Source organism: Pseudopodoces humilis, chromosome 3 (genome assembly GCF_049639895.1).
Source record: "Pseudopodoces humilis isolate 2021_Gansu_Grassland_sample_001 chromosome 3, ASM4963989v1, whole genome shotgun sequence".
NCBI classification, from domain to species: domain Eukaryota; kingdom Metazoa; phylum Chordata; class Aves; order Passeriformes; family Paridae; genus Pseudopodoces; species Pseudopodoces humilis.
The window spans coordinates 14,841,488-14,864,346 of NC_142202.1; the positions used below are offsets into that span (position 1 = coordinate 14,841,488).

General features: G+C 40.7%; 1 protein-coding gene across 1 annotated transcript in view; it reads right to left on the reverse strand.

Moving 5' to 3' along the window:
* Positions 1-22,859, reverse strand: part of ALK (ALK receptor tyrosine kinase) — a 306,168-nt gene that overhangs the window by 41,644 nt on the left and 241,665 nt on the right. Inside the window, exons 9-11 of the mRNA XM_088052596.1 lie at positions 16,759-16,928; positions 5,934-6,028; positions 4,422-4,565 (exon numbers count right to left, since the gene is read on the reverse strand). Coding sequence (XP_087908722.1) covers positions 4,422-4,565; positions 5,934-6,028; positions 16,759-16,928 — 409 coding nt within the window. The remainder of the gene's footprint in view (positions 1-4,421; positions 4,566-5,933; positions 6,029-16,758; positions 16,929-22,859) is intronic.

The following is a 22,859-nucleotide window of genomic DNA, read 5'->3' on the forward strand; positions in this document are numbered from 1 at the left end:
ACCTACATATTGTGAGATCCCACTGTTGTGTCCGAACATCTCCATCACTGTTCAGAATGTTACTTTTCTTGTGAGGGAGGGCACTGGGCTGTTATTCACTGTGTTAATTGGTGCATAATACAAAAATACAATTCTGCAGATACCTTTATTGCATTATACCAACAGTTCAGTTAGTATAATTGCACACAAAGAACAACCAAATGTAATTTTCTTTTACTTAATACTTGCTCCACTGTCCCTTTCAGCTCCTTCATCTGATTAACTAATGTGACTGAGAGTTCTTCCGAGAAACAGCTGTGGAAGTACTCAAAACAGGACTCTCCCTGATGGAAAACACAAAATCTGTGCAACCACTAAATGCTGTGGGGAAGAGACTGGGGGAAAGCAGGAACCCAGTCTGGGTGAGAAAGTGATTTGATGGCAGTTTCCATGCAAGAAACCAGGGCTGCACAATGGCTGGTGGATATGCAGAGCAGAAGGGATAAAACAATGCAAGATTTGAGGGGAAAAAGGGTTAAAGTTTTTGCACATTTCACAACGCACCATTTTTGTACTGTGTGCCCTGACACAAATAAGTTATCAGTGGGACAGAAGAGAAGCTGAAACATCAAAAGAGAGGCTATCCTCATGGTATTTAAAGCCTATTCAGAAGCACCAGAAATCTTTAATTAAAGCTTGATTGCTCTGTGTCTTGTTATCTCCTTTTGCCTACTGAGAATCCTATTTTGTCTCCTTCAGCTTCTGTGATAGTAATTTGTTTACCTCGAGTTCCTCATTATTGCTCACTGTATCTTTATATGCCCGAATTTCCCATATTCTAGCCTTGTGTATAAAAGGAAATTGCATTGGTTTGATATAAATTGACTTTTTAATTGGTAGTTGAATGATAGTATGGCTTGAGAAGCTTTCAGTTTTACTCAAACTAATACCTAACCAATTTAAAACCAAAGCCAAAGTAAGTCTGGGTTTACAACAGAATAAAGAGCACTCAGCTTTTTGTACACATTTAACCATCTCAATGAAAAATCCTGATTCCATTAAGGCTGTTTCAATGTTCTGGCATATGCAGACCTTGTTACAATTGTTTTTCCGGGCTTCTTCTAGAATCAAGTTTCACCTGCAACCTTTCAGCAAGTAGCTGGTATTCCAGCAAATAACACATCATTAGTTAATTGAAAAGGAAAGCATTTGCAGTGCCCTGTGAACATCTATCTAATGGCCACCTTGCACTGCAAGCAACTGTGTGATTTGAAAACCACAGGAATTTTTCTGTGCTGGTCATCACGAAATTTGAGAGAGTAACAGCACCACATTAGTTGTAGACATTTCAGGTCTTATTCTACCCAGCATGTTCATTATCCCAGGTGTGACACTACAGTGGGTAACACATTTCTAGAAGCTTTAGGATATTTGATAGTGTGGCTGTATTGGGTGTTTTGAATCTCATGACTCAGATGTGCATGACCTGGAGGTGCTCTGACCATGACCAACAGCGGCAAGCCTGAAGAAGCAAGTTGGTAGGTACCTGGCCTGAGAACAGAGAGGACAGGGGGGCTGGAGGTGCCAACCACCACTTCTGCTGAAAATGGATCTCCAAGCACAAGCAAAAACAGCAGGTGTGTACAAGAGGTAGTGCTCAGGTACAAAGGAGCAAGTGGAGGGCCCATGCCCTTGAAAACAACTGAGCTTCCTTGGATTTAATGTTGTGTAAACACAGTGCTACCTGTCTTGCAGACTAGCTCCTGCTGCGAAGGCTGAGTTGGCTTGGGGACTTAGGGAGGGCATTTTATTATCCTGTTGGCTCATCAGCTTTAGGAACACAGCTCTTAGTTTTAGTAAGATTTCTTAAAAAGGAAATATTATAGTATGTGATCCATCACACAAGTCAAAGATCCTATTAACTGTAATTACTTTTAGCTGAGCTCATGTTGGTCAGTGCAGTCTTTGGGACTTCAGGGTGGTGCTGATGCTGTTGGTTCACTCACACAACAGTAAATATGTGCCCATCAAAGGAAAGGCCTTGACAGACTCAGCCTGAGGTTTCTTAAATGCATTACGGGATGCAGAAAGAAACAAGATTAAAGCCGGGTAAAACGCATAGCCCAGGGACCAAACAAGCATTTGCAGTGTTTCCTGACAGCAAGCTGGGGCTCAGCAGCACAAAGGAAAAAGGGGATTTGGTGCTGCAGAGACCCTCAGAAATGCAATGACTTTCACTGCTAGAAGCTGCCACTCAGCTTCTCTGTTTCTGCCCTGTCTACTCTGAGGGCACAAGGGGACAAAATTGCTGTAGGAGTAATTTCAAACCCCAAGGGCTAGAGACAATTTTAGACAGCATATGAACAAGACCAAGGATACAACCCAGAAAATAGGCAAGCTGTTTTAGATTGGAGTTGCCTTGAATTTTCACCCCAAGGTCATCACAAATTATTTTAATTGCTCGAAGTACCTCAGTGACCTTCTCTTCTACTCTCATGCAATCTGATTCCCTTTATTTCTACTATCCAAGCCTTTCTTTAAATTGAATTCCTCAGATAGGACAGGGAGCAGAAGAGCTAGATGGTGTCAGGTCTAGCAAGGAGTAGAAAATAACAAAATTCTCAAAAAAATTTGCAGTCAGGATTTCTAGCCCACGCATGCTTTACATTAACTTTGCATCTAAAATAGAATGTTTTTTTCCTGTTGCTAAAACAGTAGGTACTCTGGAAGGAAATGTACAGCTGCCTTGGGAAACTACATCACCACCTACAGAAAGTCAGGCAGAAATCCATAATCTACACCTGCCTACGGATCCTACCATGAGCTCGTTGACCCAAGGGCAATACTGAGAGCACTTAAAAGACAACTCTGCTTACAGGCAGGAAACAGAGATACAGATATTGAAGGGAGGACTTCAAAGGATCTTCAAAGAGAACATATAAAGGCACTTTTGTAAATTATACCTTTGTGACAGCCTAAGCTCACACACAACATCTGTAATAGAGCTAAACACAACCTTTATTGCTGAAGTGCAGCCTCACCCAGCCCAGCATCCTCTCACACGGGCTCATTGCCTCTGTCTCGCTCCCTCAAGGCTCCTGACAGTGCTTCTGCATCTTTCTTGCTGTATGATGCTCAGGACATAAAATATCAGTAAACTCCATGTGATGGCAACTCAGCTGACCCTGCAGGCTGTCCCCTCAGCCTCTGCTGCCAGAGCTCACCTCCCAGGAGAGCTCAGGCAGCAGCAGCAGCTGCCCTGCTGTGGCAGCACTGAGGGGGCTCATGGATCCAGCTTTTCAGGGAGACTGAAGGTTGTGTAGGGTTTTTTGGCCACACTGCCCAGACTGCTGTCAGCATCAGACCTAACACCATTAGTTCGTGCACCTCAACAGAACACTGCAGGCAGCAAAGTGAAATACAGCCTAGAAAAGAACAGATGCAAAAGAACTCTTCTTAGGCAGAAGAGTGGGAGAGAAGGAGGCAGCAGGAACAAATCCCTAGGCTTACTGACAGAGCAAAGGAGGCATATATCAACCCTGCTCTCTAACTTAAGAGGGGTGGTATTTCAAATTGGCAGGTAAGTAGCTGGCCCCAAGTGAGGAGAAACAGCTGCACATAGTGCTGAGGTTTGCAGCTGTAACAAGAGCTTGTCTCTCCTGCAGCTACCCCTCACTTCCATGGTCAGCCCTGCTGCCCCAGGTAGGCTGGAGGTTGTGGCTGCTTGAACCAGTTCAGGAAGAGAGGCTGGCAAAGAGGAGGGAAGGAAGCAGAATCAAACAGAAATGCACCTTTGAGGCCCAAACCAAATATTGTGAATATGTGGGAAAGCCTGGGAGAGGAAAGAGGGAAACATTTGGGAGACAGCAATGGGAGGGTGAAGGCAGGGAAGGGAACTCTTGCATCTATCTGGCCCACACCATTACAGTTAGACTGGAAAGAGGAGCTGAAGGGTAGGGGAGAATAAAGTAACATGAACATACAAGACTGACATTTCATAAGTCCAATGCTGTACTGTTTCAAATGGACAATGAATATTTACTGAAAAAGTGAGGCTCTGTTAGTTCAAACCAAGTCTGTGTTAACTAGAATTGGGTGTTCAGGTAACAAATGCTAAACTCAGTCAATTTGGACACTTCACTTTGATTTCTGCCAATGACACCAAACACACTTATCTTACAGTTTAAATCCACATTTTACTTCAAGCAGCCCCCTCTGGTTCTTCCACCAGCTTGCAGTCTGTTACAGTTAAATCCAGGTTACAGCTAGCAGCCAAAGGTAATTACTTTCTAATGCATGTTTTGTTTTATTTGTAAGGGACTTGGGAAAAGCTCTAAACAATGGCTTTGGGGAAAAAAATTGCATTCAGACACATCTAAATGATATCTGTGCTAGTTGGATGTCTCTCCTATCTGATGATGCTTCTCAGACTTGATATTTACCTGCTGGATCAGAAAAGGGGGCACTGCTGAGCTGGAGATTTCCCAGGAGCTTTTGTTCCCATCCAAACTTCTTCTGGCCACCTCTACTGATGAGTAAATTGCTTGAGTCTGGAGCAGTACCTCGAGGTGTCTTCTCTCCACTGACTAGAAAACAAGAAATCTCAGGTTGGTTTATGGCTGAGGGGGACTGAGTCAGTATGTAATCCAAAACTGAAGCTAAAATAAGGGCTGCAGACTTCTGTGCTGAGAGTAAGAGCCTGCAGTCACAGGATATAACATTATTAAAAGAAATTGGCAGATTTACTTCCCATTGTTGGCATGGAACTGAGACAAAAGGAAAATAAACAGGAATAAGGGGTAGGCAAAACATTAAGTGAATGAAGACACAAAGCAGAAATGCAGAATAAAATCTTTACCGGTAAACTATTATGAAATTTTTTAGCCAGTAAAAGTATGAGGAATTTTCTTTAATTCTATCCTAATTTTAAGGTCTCTTTGAATACTGGAACTTGAGGTATATTGTACTTATGCACAGAAATCAAGAGGTATTACTGCATAATACTCATTATGAGAGACTCATGCCCCAGGCAATGCAAATTAACGTAACACAGAGCAGATGAAACATTCTGACTGCAGAAGTGGTTTGGAGGTTTTCAGTCTGAGCAGGGCTACAGAGGTCACAGCTTCAAGTGCAGGAGAAGAAAGGACACACTTAAATTCTGGTGCTCAGCCCAAGGCAGAAGTTTAATTTGTTCAGAGCAGCAATTCTCCAGCCCTCATGTAAGTTGTTGGTCTGAGGTACAGAGTAACAGATCATTGAACACATTTACAAATTAAGCAATTCACTATGCATGAGATTATGAAAGATGAGTCAGACACAAACGCTTAATAAAAGTCTACATGTGGCATCAGAGGTATAGACTGGGCATGTTCTAGAGGCCAGTCAGTCACAAAGCCAGGATCAGAATCCAAATTTTTCCCCAGAGCAGTAGAGTGTGAAGATCCTAGTTTCTGATTCAGACTTAAATGCATGTCAGTCTAAATAAAATAACCTTGTTCTAATTTAACTGGAGTATTGTGCCCAATGTTATTGCAAAGTTAGTGTCAATCACAGGATGCCTGTCTTTTCCCAGGCAGTGTCCAACTGTCATTCATTTTGATAACTGTCACACAGCAAACCAGGTCATGTGGAAATCTGTAATCACAGACTGGCTTCTGCATCAGCCTGCCTGGATGGGTGATGGTTCTGCCTCAGCTGGAAGCTGATCTCCCACACCCTGTGTCTCACTACCCACTTATGCCAAACTGGGAACCCATTCCCCGCTCGGCTCCACCAGTAAGGGGTGCACCTGAATGGCGTCCTCTGCCTGAGCACAGTCATTTCTGACACAGACCTTTACCTTTAAGGAGTCTTTTGAAGATGATGATACCCAGCCCATTCCCCACAGTTTCCAAATTTCAATTACATGGCAAATAAAAGACTAGTTGCTTGCACAAAAAAGGAAAACTTACTTGTTAAATAACAGTCCAGACTAAGGGAGACATTGTCAAAAGCAATAATGGCATCAGAACCTTCTTCCCATGATGCGGTGATCTGAAACCAAAACCTGCACAAATTAGAAAAAATGGGATTAAATTCTGCTAAAGAACATGAAATTGAGAGCTCTTCACAATTAAAACAGTTTTTGAATGGTGGAGAAAAACTTTGCACATATAAAAATATTAACTCGATAGAGAAAGTATCGTCACTCCTAACAAGGAAAGATGATCTGAGGAGGGGAGAGAGGAGATATACAGTAATATAGGTGGACAGAATAAGAGAATATTGCCCCTCTTCCCTCCAAACAAATAGCCTGAAGGAAGCAGAAGAGTGCATGTGTGTTGTCATAAAACGAAGTCCCCTTGATTCTGGCACAAAAATACCCCCAACCAAACAAATAGACCCCTAAGTGATTTTATTTTCCCAAGCCATTTACACCCTAAAGCGTTAAGAAAAATAAGTAGGCAGGGCTCCTGAATTTGGAGCTCCTAAAAGGAGCTAGCAATCAAAGGCTGGAACCATTTTAGAAAGTATTTGGTGTTGATGCACTCTGTAGGAAGCAAAGGATATCTAACAGCCCTGGCAGTCACAAAATAGAGGAACTGACACTGGGTAGTCCACAGGAAGAGCAGAACTTATTATCTCCTTATAGAAACTGAGGAGGTTTGCCTTAAATCACTTCCTGATTTAAGGAAAGCTGTCTTTTGCCAGGAAGTTATGCCACTCTTACCTTTCCAGAAGAAAGATCCCTATAAATTCACCCTCAGTGATATTAAAAGTCAACAGGAAGAGCAAAAATTACCCACAATGAAATACTTCAAATCTGACAGTATATTGACCATGTGTTAATTTTGTGTACTCATGGATTTAGGTTTCCTCTTAGCTTAGCAAGTTCATGTTCTCTCAATGCATATCTGCCACATAAAATCATAATACTCTGCTTAGGAAAGAGAACAATTTCTGAAAGCAGCCAACCATAGCTCAGCAGTCAGATACAATGCTCAGAGGTTGCATCAAGACTATAAAAACATGAAACTATCACATGATGTAGAACAAGCTGCAAGTGAATACAAAATATTATTTAAACCTAATTCTCTGTTGTAGCTTGATGTTTTATGCCAGCAGAAGTTAAACCATTTGTGGGTCTCTTTAATGTAGATCTATTGCTGGTGCTTCCTGCTCTTTTAGAGATAAATGTTCAGACAGAATGTGGATTCTTGCAGGTGTTTCAGTTTAGACAAGAAAATTATGACAGAACAAGTTATTTTTGAGGAGCAGCACTATTTATTTCGAAAGGCTTTAGAAATGCTGTCTCTTCCTTACAGCAAGGATCTAAACACCTGCAGAATTTTTTTCTTCTCACAGACTCTAGTCCTTCCTGCATGTCACTGGGTGTAAAATATTTTTTCTCAGCTTTGTGTATGTTAGCATTCTTACATTAGTCCTGGTGATTCCTATTGCTTTTAAATACTACCTCTCCTTTACCAGCAGGCCAACCTCAAAACCAAAATTTCAGTGAAGTTGCCATAGTCATGTTCATATTTGCTGTGGGACAGCATATTCCTGTGTTTTCAATGTAGATTTTGACTGAGCTCCCTCTGTCAACAAATGTAACCAACTTCCACGTTGATCTCAAGCACACGGCAGCTTTCTAGAGGGGACAGTGAGGTCTGACAAAAGCTAAAACAGGCCCCAGAGATATGTGTGACCTTGAGGATATGTAGATTGGAGTGTCATGGTCTTCTACAACTGGTATTCTTGCTAAGCTACAGGTGAGGACAGCGTCAGAAAAGCTGACACAACCAAAGCAAAAACCTCATAACAGAAATAAACTCCTGTCAGCCTCCCAAAGGTGCAAAGGGTTTATAACAGACCACAACCCATTCACTACAGAAAAGATTTATATAGTTACTATGTTCCTCCTCCTCCTTTATTTCTGGTAAAAAAAGCAACCATGTTCCGACACTGAAATTTCTCATTCCTTGGAGATATGCATTGTACATATGGAGATTTCTTCAAAACGGACTTTTATGTTCTAAAGACACGAGCAGCTGCCGTGAAAGAGCAGGTGACTGACACAAATAATAGTGGATATGGTGAAGAAAGAGCATCCCTAGCATCAAAGGAAACTCCAAATTGCAAGACACAATTTTCCTTGCTAAATGATCCACCTTTATCACCTCAAAAGGTGGCAGCACCAACCATACAAGCCTGAATATCACAAAAGCATATTTTTATCCTTCCCAAATCCATAAAAAGGGCAACTTCAGTCTGATGCTGACAGCAGTCTCACAGTTCTTAGCTGGGATACCTGAAAGCCCTTGTGGATATGTCCAGGAAGAGAACACAAGGGAACATAAAATCCTTGGATATTAAACTGGCTTCTGACTGAATTTTGCCCTCCCCCTGCCTCCCTCCTTCATTTGCTCTACAGCTGATATCCCACAACATTTCAAGCGCAATTACAAGCTCTAGCATAAACATAAGCTGTTCAGTTTGAGAAATGCCATACAAGACTTAAACAAAAGCTGTTGGACAGACACAGTGGGCTCTGATCTTTCTCCTGCAAGTCACAGTGCCAGCAGCAGAGATGACTGAACTGTGGTCCTAAAGCACCAGAGGTCACATTCTGCTGTATAATGGAGAACCAGCACCTACCTCAGGCTGTAAAATACTGACTCAGCAGAAGCTTCTCCTTCCCTGTTGTGGGCTGCTGAAATGCCCAGGAAGAGGTAGGGGTGGAACCTTAGCAAATCAGTGCACTGCACACAGTGACCACTGGTGATGCATGGAAGGGACCAGGTCTGGTGCATTTGAGCCTCAGTCTATTTCCTCAGGATGCACACTAAACACCACTTGGAAACAGGGACTCTTTGATGTCAATTTATGTTTGTAAGGTGTTAAACTGAGGCTGCAAAATTAATTACAAAGACAAATAAGCAATTCCACTCTGTCAGCTTTTCCCTCCAGTACTGCAGACTTTATCTCAGGCAGCATAAGAGACAGATACTTTTGCAAGGACTACAATGCACCTTCTTTCTGCCTCTAGGCAATGAAGCACTTCTAAAAATATCTTCAGGCAATTTCCTTGGCAGAACCTAAGGTTCATGCCCCAAGGTGTTATGCTTTGATGCACTTTTCATGTCGTGCCTCTTCAGTCAATAAAGGGTTGTTCTTAGGAGAATTATCAAATGTTCAGCTCCTAGGACCTTGAAGGCATGATACAAACCAGTATTTCTGTTGTTGAAGGGAGTGCTGTGTAATGTGCCCATATCAGAACACAATAGGTTGCTTTTTATTTATAGTTCACTCAAGTTAAGAGACAGCCTTGCTGATTTCACTTGCTGGACCACTGGGACCACAACTCTTGAGAAATTTTCACAAGTTCACCAGGGATGAAAAGAAATTACAGAAATGCCTCCAAAATACGAAAATTCTGTGAATGATAAACAGTATTAGGACCATCAGTGCTGCTTTGGTTGCCTATTAATCTTATTTTTTGCTAACATGAAAGCAGTTTCAGTACAAACCTTCTCTTGAGACCTGCATTTCTGCAACAAATAGTTCATCATTTTATCTGCTCTAGTTTAATGCCACTATTAATTTAGAAATATGATGTCTTTCAAATTCCATTGAAACAAGATCATCAGTTAACCAACATTTCAATCATTAGCTTTGGTGGCTTTAGCTTAATGGGCTAATTAAGGAAAATTTAATCAAAACTCAAGATGGAAATGTCACACATCAGTGAGATGGAAAAAACTCCACAGACAAACTCATTCCCTTGCTCCCTCTTTTTTTTTTTTTTTCCTTTCTGTTTGATCCCTGAAATCAATGAAATAATGAAATAACTCCCTCTGACTTTGGTGGGAGCTGATAATGAAGCAGCAATGTTACTGCAGTGACTCAGAACAATGCTGGAGGTGACAATGTCTCACGGGTGTTTGTGCACAGATCAAAGAGGAGTGATGCTGACTGCACACCCACTATCTCCACTGGCCCCAGCACAGATACTGGTCCACAGCCATGCACACACACCCACTGCAAACACTGATGCTGCAGTGAATGGTTAGGAAAGAATATTCCTGAAGGCAATTTTACAGGAGCAGCCAAATTACTGCTGGCAAGTTTGTCACGACTTTGTTGCTTAATAAATCCCAGCAGCTTCTTCACATGGAAGCCAGATCCTCATCAGATAAATGTGTGTTTGTAAGCTAGATTTCTTCATAGGAATGAAGGTATGGCAGCCATGAAACACTTTAATGACTTGGATATTAGAAAATTATGACTTGAGGACTGGTGGAAATTACTTCTTAACTGCATCCTTTTGCCCTACTCAACCTGGAATGCAGCTAGAAAGAGGATTCCTTAGATGTATGACAATTGGGAAGTACAAGTTACATCCTGTAGAGCTGAGTGTTAGCTGAGCTGCAAAAGCAAACATACAAAGGCCTTTAAAAAAGAAATTCTGTTTGAGGCAAATAGGAAATGCTGTACCAGGGGGACACCCTCCCCTCCTTGTTTCAATCTCCTCTCTGGGGAACATCAGCTCCTCTGTTTGAAGGATACAAATTTTACATAAATTCAAAAACTGCTCAAGGGTGACCACTGCTCAAATATTTCAGTCACAAATAAGAAACGGTACAAAATGAAATTCTTTTGGTTTGTACCTTTGGCCCCATGTGTGAAATATCAATCCAGATGTGCAGTTCTTTGAAAGCGTATTTTTACTCAGTTAAATCTGACCAAAACAGGACACCAAAGCTTCTAGTCTGTAACCTTCCCATTCCTCATGTGTTTTGAATCTTGGGTTTTATTTCAGTGTGGTCAGTGTTTGAGTTTGAGTTTAACTCAGTTTGTCTCATCACCCTGCGTTTTCTGTTCAGCTCCTTCTTTTTGATTACTTTTTTTTTCTTGATTCTCACAGAAGGCTGGTTCTCCCCCAAAATATTTGGGGCTTGTTAGAGAGGGAAATGCAGAACTAAAAGTGTGAAAATATATTTATAGTTATGTTGGTATAGCCTCCATGAGGACAAACTCTTTTGCTCACATCACCTATCTCTAGATCTTCATTGCATGTAAATGTTAGGTTTTGCACATATTTTATCTTTTCCTGATGAAAGGGAAATAAAAAACCCATTCTTATTGCATTGAAAACCTCTGCAAGCTGATTTTGTGCAAATGCTGCAGCTCTGTCCCTTCAGTAACTACTCTGAATTTCACCTAAATATTGTCCCTGGCTCCTACAGACATTCAGGTTTTCATTATCCAGACTCAGGCAGCTGCCTTCATGCCATTAATTTAGAAAGGCTCATAATAATTATTTTTTTTTCTTTTTATCATAAAAGACAGGGATTATTAACCAAGATTGAACGTTAATCTCCTCTGTACTCAATCCCCCATGCAGTGACACGAACACAGCATGTCTGTACGTACAGATCTCATTTCATAACTGGGAATGTTTTGCCTCTGATGGAGCTGATTTCTCTCTCTACCTAGCTCAAATAATTATGGCTGAACCTGCTTGAGACCGAGGTAGTCACAGAATGGAGAAATTTCAGGTCACTAACCCTTATTACATTTGGGTTCCCATTAACTTCTCTGTTAGAAATGATGCATTGTTAGCTCACTTCACAAAGGAATGCTTACTATTTGGGATAAAAGACACATTTAGATGAAATTAGGTGATTTGGAGAAATATAAGCATGTTAACCAAACTCAGTTAGAGGCAGAATTACCATGCAGGAAGTTACTTAATAGCTAGTAATAAAGATTAAGATTCAAAGGTGTTGTTAAAGACAACCATGCATGTACAAAATCTGTCACAGGCACTCTGCACACTCTGTCACCAAAACCCTCTTTTCAGATGCACAGAACAACATTTTCAGAATAATTCTTTCAGAAGGAGGACAGTCACAGACAGACATAATTAATGCTAGAGAGCAGAAGAGCAGTGATCTGGTTGTTAAGGTCTCACTGCTTTTAACAAAACAATGTGTGGCCACCTCGGGGCAGCACAGCCTAGGCTTGTTGGGTGGATTCAAGACAGACTGAAGAGATCTGGGGGCAGATTGAGCAGTTAATGTATATGTGGTAATGTGTAGGCAGACATATGACTAGCTAGGGTCCCCGTTTCTTCTTAGAGAATGGGTAGAAAATTTAGGAATAACATGAGATAAACAGGCCCCTGGGTTAAAAATATTGCCAAGAGCCTTCCTTTTCCTTTTCTTTCCAAATGGGAAACCTGACGCTCAGAAACTTATAAATAAATTCTGAAAAGAGTGAGAGGGAAAGACAGAGCATTGCAGGAAAAATTCCTGCACAAGAAGAGTGTTTAGCCACAGCTGGTGGAGACACAGGGGTATGAAATGAGACTTCTTTTTACTGCTGCAGTGAGTGAGAGGGTCCCCAGGTGCTGTGGCTGCCTCTGAGACCGGAGCTGCTGAGGGAGCCAGACAGAACAGACAATCTCACTCCCAAGGACCAAAAGAGAATCTCACATGGATGTGGAAACCCAAACCTAATGAGAGCCAGTGTAGTTTGTAAAAATCCAGCAAGTCAGAAAAATTGGAATAGGTAATGAAGGCAGTCAAAACAAAATAGAAAGTGTAGTTGTTGGGACTTGAATTCTGACTTCTTGCAACAGAATATGACCCTCTGAGGTAACTGCTGTCTGTAGGTATTTCTGCTTTCTTCCTCAGCAAGCTCTCATCCTTACCCAGCCTTCCAGGTAAGTCACCTCACTGATCCCTTCCAACATAATAAAATTCTCAGTCAGTGCTCAGGAGAAGGTCACCAGCAAGAAAATAATTTTGAAGCCCTCTGAGTACTATGGGACCAAAAGAAAATTGGTTTTTCACTTCCTGAACATGCTTCCCTGCTAGAAGGACATGGCCTGGCCTTGCTACCAGTGACAAGGCAAATGGTACTGATATTAATGACTGAAAATTTAATTTCTAGGGACCTCAAGTAAACTCCTCCTATTCCATCCTCCATCTGGCCACTACTAATAAAGACTGGCTAAAAATTTAGATGTTGTAATGCCAAAAAAATTTAAGAAGAAAGGAAACCAAAGAAACCTTTCTAACCAGTAAACACATTTAAATTCCTTTTATATTTCTACAGTCTTCTTCTGTCATGGGACTGCACTGAGGTGGGACCGGCTACTATTAATATTAGCCAATTTTACCAAATTCCCCTTACAGAGGTTAAAGTGAAATATTTTCAACGAAAAGGAAAGGGTTAGCAGAGAATATAGGCCTTAAAAAATCATAGCTGGGCTGGTCTGGCTCACATGGAATCCACTTCCAAGCAACTTCAGCCAGGTGGTAGAGGGACCCAGAGAACTTTTAGTCTACTTCCTGCTCTACATGGCTGGTCTCAGCTTCATCAAGGGAGCAAAAATTGAGATTTAGAATCTGTTTCCTAAAGCATTAATTTTCCAGTCAGGCTTCAGCCTATTAGAGTTAATCCTTTTCCACCTCTCACACTGCGTAGCAAACAGTTGCTAAGTGTTGGTGATAATGAACATCAGCCTATAGCAAGCTCCAGAGAATCACTTAGCTACATGTGATTGTATTTTATCTATGTACTGTACCTTGACCACACTGTTTAACTAACACAATGTCTAAATATTAGCTACACAAATCACTCATCTTCAATTACATCAGGCTTATGTTTGCTCTTGCTGCCACATTCACACAACATTATCATTACTAAAATTTAAATTCACATGTACTAACTAAAAGAAAATATATAAAAAAAGCAAGCTCAAACTACCAACTACAATATAGTTTTCAAGACTGTTTCCTACTTGCATTTCTGTGAAGTTAAAAATGAACAGCCCTTGACAGACTTATCACTTTTCACTGGAAAACAAATTTTCCATCAAGGAAAACAATCTTACAATAAAGTGGTTCTCTATTCCACTCTCAATCCAAATGTTGCAGTATTGCACTAATGTGTAAATCCCAGTAAGTAAAATTAACCATTTCTCTATCTTTCACTAATCTGTGCAGATTATTTGATTTGATTAAAAGATAATGAATCTTTTAGAAAGAGACAAGTGGCTCTACAGGGGATAACAAATCACAGCAAGGATTGCTCATTCATGTTGAGTACATCTCACTGGCAACTTAAAACGCAGTGCCTCTGTTTCCTTTTGCCTCTGGTAGGCACAACCTGTTCCTCCAACAGCTTAAGGAGCTCTTGGCCACAGCTGTCCTCTTTAATGACACATCCTTGACCAGGCTCTTGGCCCTTCCTCCCCCATGCACAGGGATCCTGAGCATTTGTAACTGGGTTACAACTCTGTTATCGACACAACATGAGCTCTCAGGATTGTTCTGCTAACATCTTCCAGAGCAAAAGCAGGTAGATAACCTCAGGACGATGTAAAGTGCCAGCACTACTTCAGCCTCTTCCAAGTCCATGCAGAAGAGGTAAGACCTCACACAGGGTGAAATTGTGTTTGCACGTGTCCAAGGTTGCCCAGGCTAACACAGAGCTAGAATTCTACTGTCCCTCAGTCACAATTTAACTTCTTTGTCTTACTCCTCCCTCTTTTCTGTTATTGCCAATTCACCTGAAATGTTCTAGCTGTGATTTTCTGCCAAAGTATAATTTCTCCCAACAGCCTGAGGCATATCAAACATTTAAGAAATGTCTGTTTCTAAAGATAGAGCTGATCTAATTTCTTGGAAGTCTTCCTAATGATTGTTTGAAGTGCTGTAAGCCAAACATGGAAATTATGGCTAAGCAGCTTTTAAACAAGCATGCTTTTGAGCAGTTTTAGAGCATATTATCTTGTTATTAATAACACTTTCCATTCAGTTTCCCAGTCACAATGGAATGTGCTTTAATTTTGTGTGAAACTGGTACACTGGTGTGCTTTACTTGAGAGCTTTACTTCTGTAAGGTGATTGAAACTTTCAGCTCCTCCTGTAGGAATATCTGCAATATCGTGGTTCTAACACAGACCCTCACAGCTTCTGACACAGGAACCAATTAGAAAAAGACAGACACAGCAAGCTTTCTGCAGCACCATCACTGTGTTCACATCAATTAACTACTTCTTACAGTTCAATAAAACTGTCATTTACCTCCATTTATATACTGGAGTCTCACTAGTACCATTTTGGTGTATACTTCCATAGAATTCCTTCCTAATCTGTACAGCAGTCCATATTTCCTAAGAAACAGGTTTTGAGATGGTAAGAAAGATGCTGGCAGTATTTTCAAGTCTTACAGGAGAGAGACTTGGAAATATGATCTTTCTTCCCAGGAAAGAAGCCTTTCTTCCCAGGAAGGACTGGTTTCAATTAAATCAATCTTAGAAGAAAAATTCATTAACATAGCACAGTTTCTGTGAATAAATAAGGACAAAAACTTTTCAAGAGACACCAAAACTTCAAAGTGTTCCATGCTTATGTCCTAACCTACAACAAACTCCATTCCTTCAGGGAACCCATCTGTCTTTCTCTGTAAGCAATGGGGAAGTAAGCGTGTCAGCACCTTATACATAATAGTCAGCACCGTGTTATCAGCTGAATCCATGATTTCTCATGAACCACTGCTAGCCTGACTCCTAAGATCAAAGTGTTCTCTGCCTGACTCTGCAACCAGAGAGAATTTAAAGGAAAGCAATAGTACAAGGGTACAGAATAATTCAGGTACAAAACATTCCCCTGGCAACATTAGGAAATAAATCACATAAATAATAATGGCAAAATATACCATTCTTCAAAGGAAACACAGCTGAAGGGAATGAAGCAACCAGGTATTTTTACAAATGGTGCTTCACCAGTGACTGCACAATAAGCTTAATGCTGGCATTTTTTACACCTTTGACGCACTCATATTAATTATACATTCAGGACCAAAGCATTGGCAATGTCCTTGTATTTGCAGCCTACATGCATCCCCAAGTGCCAGGAAGATAAAAGACATATTCATATAATGTTTGTTCAAAGTTCTTAGAAGACAAACTACCCCTTAATGAAATCCGTTAGTTCTAGGGCACAGGTTTCCAAAAAGACAAGGGACACCAGTGTTCACAACACAGATGGTAGATGCAGATCTTGCAGCCTAAGGGCCAGGGCAGCAGGAGGTGAAATATGTCTGTGCCTTCTCTGGAAACATCACACGTTAAAAGTAAACAATGAACAAGAGTATTCCCTTAAACATCACTGGCAAGAAACAGCTAAAACAACACTCTAAATAAGCATATGCTACCAGATAAACCTTCTGTGCTTCAAGCCAGAACAGAGCCATGATTGGCACAGCCCTTTATCAAGGTGAGCTTCTGCTAGAGCTAACAGAAAGATGTTCAGATGGATCCCTGTCTGATTTTGCAGCAGGCTCTTTTCCTACCTCTTCACCCTCAGATCTAGACACATAGAACACCAGGGGCTTTGATACCCAGAAAAAATATCTATGGAGCTTACATCCAACTCTCACAAACCATGAGAGAGCACTAAACATGCAACATAGAACAGCATGCAAAGAGAGTGGTTCCCAGTCAATGAAAAGGAGACACAAGTTTAAGCACCTTGCTGTAGACTACCCATGGAATCAGTTTTTGAACCAAAACTCAGACTCGGGAATTGCAAAACTGTGTGCTTTGCCCAAAATACTCAGTTATTCCCCTTGCCTGCTTCTAACAGAAGATGCCTCACAGAGGACAAAGCACTTCTACCCGAGGGAACAGCTTCCAGGAGCAATGCTGGCCATATTCATTGCCAGGTAGCTAGTGCTGACAGGATTGATCATCATGCAGGAGAATGAGGAGACTCATACCTATCCAGTATGTCTGGGAGAGGTAAGATCATCCACTGCCATATTCCCAAACCTTCGCTGTTCTCTGAATGCCAGAACATCCAGCTCTGCTCCTTTCCTGTCTTGTTCTCCACCAGCATCAGGGATACATTTCCCAGCAAGACACCATGGATGAGCCATGACATTCGTAGCTAGAAGAAATAGAACATATGAGATTAAGCATCACAAACGTTATTCAAAAGTGAACAAAGTTCTCAATTCTTCTTTCCTTGCTTTCCAATTACCAAAAAGGTGATTCTCCCATACTTAAACTCATGTCATCCCTATAGGAAACTCCACAGATATGGAAGCCTGTGATACTTAGTATATGCTATTAAACATTGAAATGACTGGCCTTTTTTTTTTTTCAGTCTAAACAGTCTGTTTTAGCTTTCACATATGAGACTAATTTTACAGGGATAAGATTGTACCTCTGTTTTGAGCAGTACAAAGACTACACACCCCTAAGATGCCACCTAAGAGATTCACGTAAAGACTAACAACTTATTCAGTAATAAACTTTTATATTCCAGCAGCAGTAGCAGCAAAAAACACAGGGAGAAGACTGCAATAAGCAGGCATCACTAGTAATCACATCCTCATCCCCCAGATACTCTTCACAAAAATCAGTTTTTACTTTCCATCCAAGTTTCTACAGATTTTTCAATCAAAGCTCAGTAATAATTTGGTGGGGTTTTTATTAATTAAAATACTGCAGGGAACCATTTTTCTAACATTTTTGTTATGATAATGTAATTGAATCAATTTCTATGCATTTATCCCTGTATATAAAATTATTTCATGTAGTTTTCTCATTTTATGACTTTCTCTCTCTCACTGTATAAAAAGAAAAACAATTCCTTCCACATTAGGCTAGCTTCACAATCCATACTATATGAATATAGTCTTATTTTCTTGGGAAAAAGATGAGGAGCTAGCCTTTGTTGATAAAGATCATAAGTAAAATACCACATATATTGTATTCAGGAGCTGGGTTTCATCTCAATAACCAATAGAGGTGAGAATGCTGAAAGAATGAGTTTATTAAAGCTACATTAACGATGGATGTTTTGGACACAAGAAAGTGTTCAGCACAGTATCTAGTATCCATACATATTAAATAAAGCACTCTATTTTTTAGCACTTCAAAGCCACAACCAAAGTCAGGAGGCTCGGAATTAAGTTTGTATTTTACAAAGGAACACCTGATAACATTACTTCCTTGCATTGATAGCACAGAACATCCATATCCATTTCTCAGCATAAAACAAAACTGATAAATTTTGCTTGCTGTTCCTATGTCATGGTGTAAGTTTGCTCTGGCAGCCAAATCAGATGTAGGCATCAAAATGACAGAAGTGTTGCTATTATTCCTAGTTTATGATCACAATTTTGGAGTGGGTGGAACAAAATTCTGGATATCCATTGTATTAATTATCAGTACTGAATTTGGGTAAACACTACAGCTCATCTGCCTGTCTCCAAAGTTACAAAGAAAAAAGTGTCTTTGTACTGAAAAACTGACAGAGACTGAATAATCTAGATGGGGGTCTTCTCTTTCTTCAGTCGAAAAATTACTGGATTTGCCTGGAATCAATTGTACTGTATAACCCAAGGATTGATAGATGTACAAACAGATATGACAGTTTGTGTTTGCGAAACCATTTTGTTACATTACTTTGGCCATACACCCAAAATTGATGTGTAGGATTTTGAGTGGTTCAGCAAACCATCACAGGTGCCCACAGCACTTCTGGGGACAAGCTGGTCAAGCCTGGACACTGGTCAAGCCTAATTTCCAGTTCACTCCTACCCCAGTTCCAGGATAGGATTCATGGAGTCCCATGGCTATTTCCACAGTCAGAAAGTGGAAATCACAGCAGCAAGTGTGAGAATTTTCACCTCCCAGACACTACAGAGAAAAAGCAGTTGAGCAGGATGGCCAGGAGCTATTTCAGATTCACAACATGATGGCCATGGAGGCAGCTGAGGAGGGCTGAGCTCATACCCAGCAACCAGAACCAGCACTGGTGAGAGAGGCTGCTGACAAATGTTTGTGGTGTAGGAGGCTAATGCTTTCAAACTTGGTGTCTGCATGGTTACTCCTAACAGGTGACAATCAAGATGAAAGAACTTGTTGGGTATTCTATATTTTCAAATGCCTACAAAGTGAGGCCTTTTTTTGTGTGAATTTAGGTGAAAATTTGTACCTTTCTGACCCAATAACGTAATTTCCCTGGAGAGAAAACTGATCAGGACTAAACTATTTGTTCAAATAAGTTTGGAATACCGGTAGACATTTAAAACCTTCCACTTATACCAGGGAAAGCAACACCTCTTACTGAGAGTCCACACGTCCTCTTTTAGGACTTAAGTGCCAACTCCCTGTGCAATCCACTATGTGACATTTTTAAATACAGGTGAGTTGGAACTTCACTGTGCCATTTTGATAGTTTAAAATTTGAGAGGTAAAGCTCCCACTAGGCAGAGGCTTTGAGACTTCTGTCTCTTCTGGAGACCTGCCAGAAAGTAAGAGGCAACATCTACATGGTCAGAAGTGAGGGAAGAACAAGCCTTTGATAGCTGTTAACGTAACACTAGAGCAAAAGCTGAAGCAACTGATGAATTGGAATGAATGCCTTTGCACACATGTCAGCTGTTTGAAGGAAAGAAGTAGCTGGCAATAGATGTGGGAGATCAGCTCATTGGCAAAGTGCAATATGCAAACTCTAATGAACTGGCTCTGAGTGAATCGACTGGCACTGTGTCCAAATGGGCATTTTTGGCTGTGATTTCCATGGTTTCTAATCCTCACAGCAGGGCAGTCCAGGTCTTTTCACACCTGCTGAAGTGAACCAGAGCAGATGATGAGCTGGATACCATAGTAAAGACTTCTGAATGGGGCTGGCATTCATTCGGTTGAATACAGCATCAATGATGGCAGATGGCACTACACACACAGTGCACCCTGCAAGCAGAGCAGTGGCACATTTGGAAAAATCTAAAGCTGGGCTGTTGGTGGAATACCCCAACATTATGCATCAAACATCTCCCTCCGTGTTAAACTAGCAGTAAAATATTCAGAAGCTAGAAACATCACTGAGAAATTAATTAAGCATAGAAGGTAAGCACTGGCTCAATGGCACCTTGCTTTCTGGCTTTAGAACCCACCAGAGCTGGTGATCAGCTGTTCATATGCAAACCCACTGACTCAGTAAATGAAATGGTCTAAACTGATCTGGGGAAAATTAACAGGAGGGAGAGCCCATGGTAAATACACAGCATATTGAGGCAAAACTCAGGTTGGATGGCTACATGCACTGTACTGCGAGCACCATCTGGAAAGATGCCTTCTGAGCATCCCCTTAGCCTCTGAGTTGGTGGAGTTTCTGAACTGACGAACAGGAGACTCAATTCATCCCAGAAAGAAAAAAAAACAACCCAAAAACTAATTCTTATCAATATCAACAGGGCTTGTCGGGTGAAGAAAAACAAGGAAGGTAGATTTTCCAGCACAAGCCTCATAACTTCACCACCACTTGAGAACTGAGACTTCCATTTTACTTCCTTTTGCAAAAAAAGAGAAATAAAATACCAAGAACCTTCTGGGTGAAGTTTGAACTTGCTGACACCTCTGAATCTACTTTAATGGCTAGAAACATTCCAGCATAAACTATCTCCGAGATGCCTGACCGAGGACCAATGACACACACTTGCAGCAGCATAAATAAAACATTCTGCAGTGACACCCTGGAGAGCTGCTGTTTCTTTTTCCTCCCTTTCTGCATGGCAATGATGCTGACTATTAGCATTATGGTCCTACCTGGCAGGAATAGATAGATACTTGGCTGTCTTTAACACAAGTGAAAAAGAAACTGGAAAATAAAAACATACTTCAACCAGGACTTGGAGTAAAGTAGTTTTAAGAAAACAGAGAAGAATCTACAGGCATTTTGCTCCCAAGGAACTGCAGTAGTTGGATCTCACTGGTGGCTCTCTTGGCCAGCAACACCTCAACTCTAGAACACAGGTTTTCATCTTCTCAGACAGCACATTACTTAGTAGTGATGCCCCCAAGTCCTTGCTCCTTCCCTCCATGATGCTTGCTCAAAGGAATTGCCCAAAATTTGCCTGACAAGGAACAGTGGATTCTTGAAATGCAGACATTTAGTCTCCTGAAAAATGTTACTGTTTCCTTGGGTCTTCTTCACTGGAAGGGAAACAGTAGAAATTGTTTTCAGCGGTGAATGCGCTGACCCAGTGAATGTAACTCAGGTATTAAAGAAGCTTGGAAAACATTTCATTATTGACGAGACGCTGAAGCTGCAAGCTGGAATATGATTTGCACAAAATTAGGCAATAGCTGCAGACACTTTTGCCAAGTCTCAGTAAGATTTGTACATGAATATGAGCTACCTTTGACATGTGAAGTTTATCACACTGATGATATTTTTTTTTCTTACTAGAAATGAGAAATGGTTGCACACAACAGTACAAGCAAAGACATCTATTAGTAGTGTTCAGCAATTCAGACTTGGACTCTTATGAATAATAAAGAGGATCAAAAGGTCTTGTTTCTGGTTTTTGGCCAGATCTACAACAATGCATGATCAGGCTCTCTTGAAGTCTGCAGACTATTCTGCTTTAGATGAGGACTCAGGTGTATAAGCAAAAACCTTTTGTAAATTATAGAATTCTAATTAACTGATCTGATTATGTAGCTTTAAAATACCCAGGCAGGCTCATGTTTATAGGAACAGATTCTCCCACTATTTATTCTCACATTATTTCTTTATTTCAGAAAATGGACAAAGAGAAAAATAAAAGCAATAACAAAAGAGAAAGTGTTCAGAATTCTGATGTCAGAGTACTGTGGAATGACCAGCATTCAAGAGACTTCAGATGCTATAGATCCTCTGATCCTGTGACACAAAAGCCAGTTGGGAAAGGGAGCAAGAGAAGACACATGACAGTGAATAAGCTGTACAAATTTTAAAAACAACATTTTAAAATAAAAAAGTATGCTAAGAATATTCTGCCAAATAAAGCACATGAAAGGCTGAGCTAGAGGCATATCTGTGTTGCATTTTTCATGCTCGTAAATTTTCAGTGTCAATGTTATTACCATGTATGCTTCTAAGTTATTTAAAGCTCAAGGAGTAGAGGAGAAAAGGAGACAATGCAGGTGTAAGCATGGGGCTCAGAAGGCACTCAAGGAATGATTTATATTATTGACTTACATGCCTTGAAAATATGCAGCACTTCTGCATAGAAAAGAGAACTGAATTAATAAACAGAGAGGATGAAAACATCTTTATATCTGTAAATCTGACTGAGAAGGCAAACTTCAACTATACTGTTGTACATCAATATGTTATATTTATTTTCAAGCAAGAGTACATTTACATTCAAAAAGTAATTTCAGGTGTTAAAGAAATCTGGCCCAGTTTAGTACTAACTTACATAACATAATGGTGGCTTTCAACAAACAGCTAGTTGAAATGTCAAAATAGAATCAGAAAAATATTTTCATTATTTTAAACACAGCCAAAAGCACAAAACACATTTACTATCATAGGAATCTGTTTTCACTGTTTCCCAGCACAACTATACCCTTTAAAAAGTTTGACCTAGGGCCTACCAGGAAAATGAATTAATCTGGTTCCTAATCACAAAGCAGTCCCTCTTGCAGAGTCACCTTACTCTGAGGAGATGCATGCAATAACATTTAAGGCTAATTTCAAATTCACCCCATGCAGGCAACAGCAGCTCTGCTGTTACTCTCCTTCTCTGTAACAGCCCACACCAGAGCTGCACGCTGGGCTTTTACTTATCAGGCGTGGCGCTGAGATACTGTCACAGATTCCCTTGAGCTGAGCAAAGCACAGCCTGTCTAAAAATCGTTCTCCAGACTGCTCATGTTTCTGGAGTGACTTCCAAGCAGAAGGAGTAGTAACAACCCACCACAAAATGAAATCTTGCAGGATAGATGCAAGACTGCAGCCCAGGCAGGTACAACTGTACCAGCCTCTTGGATGTCTTGATGAGACATGAAACCCACAAACATGTGTGTTTCTTATGAC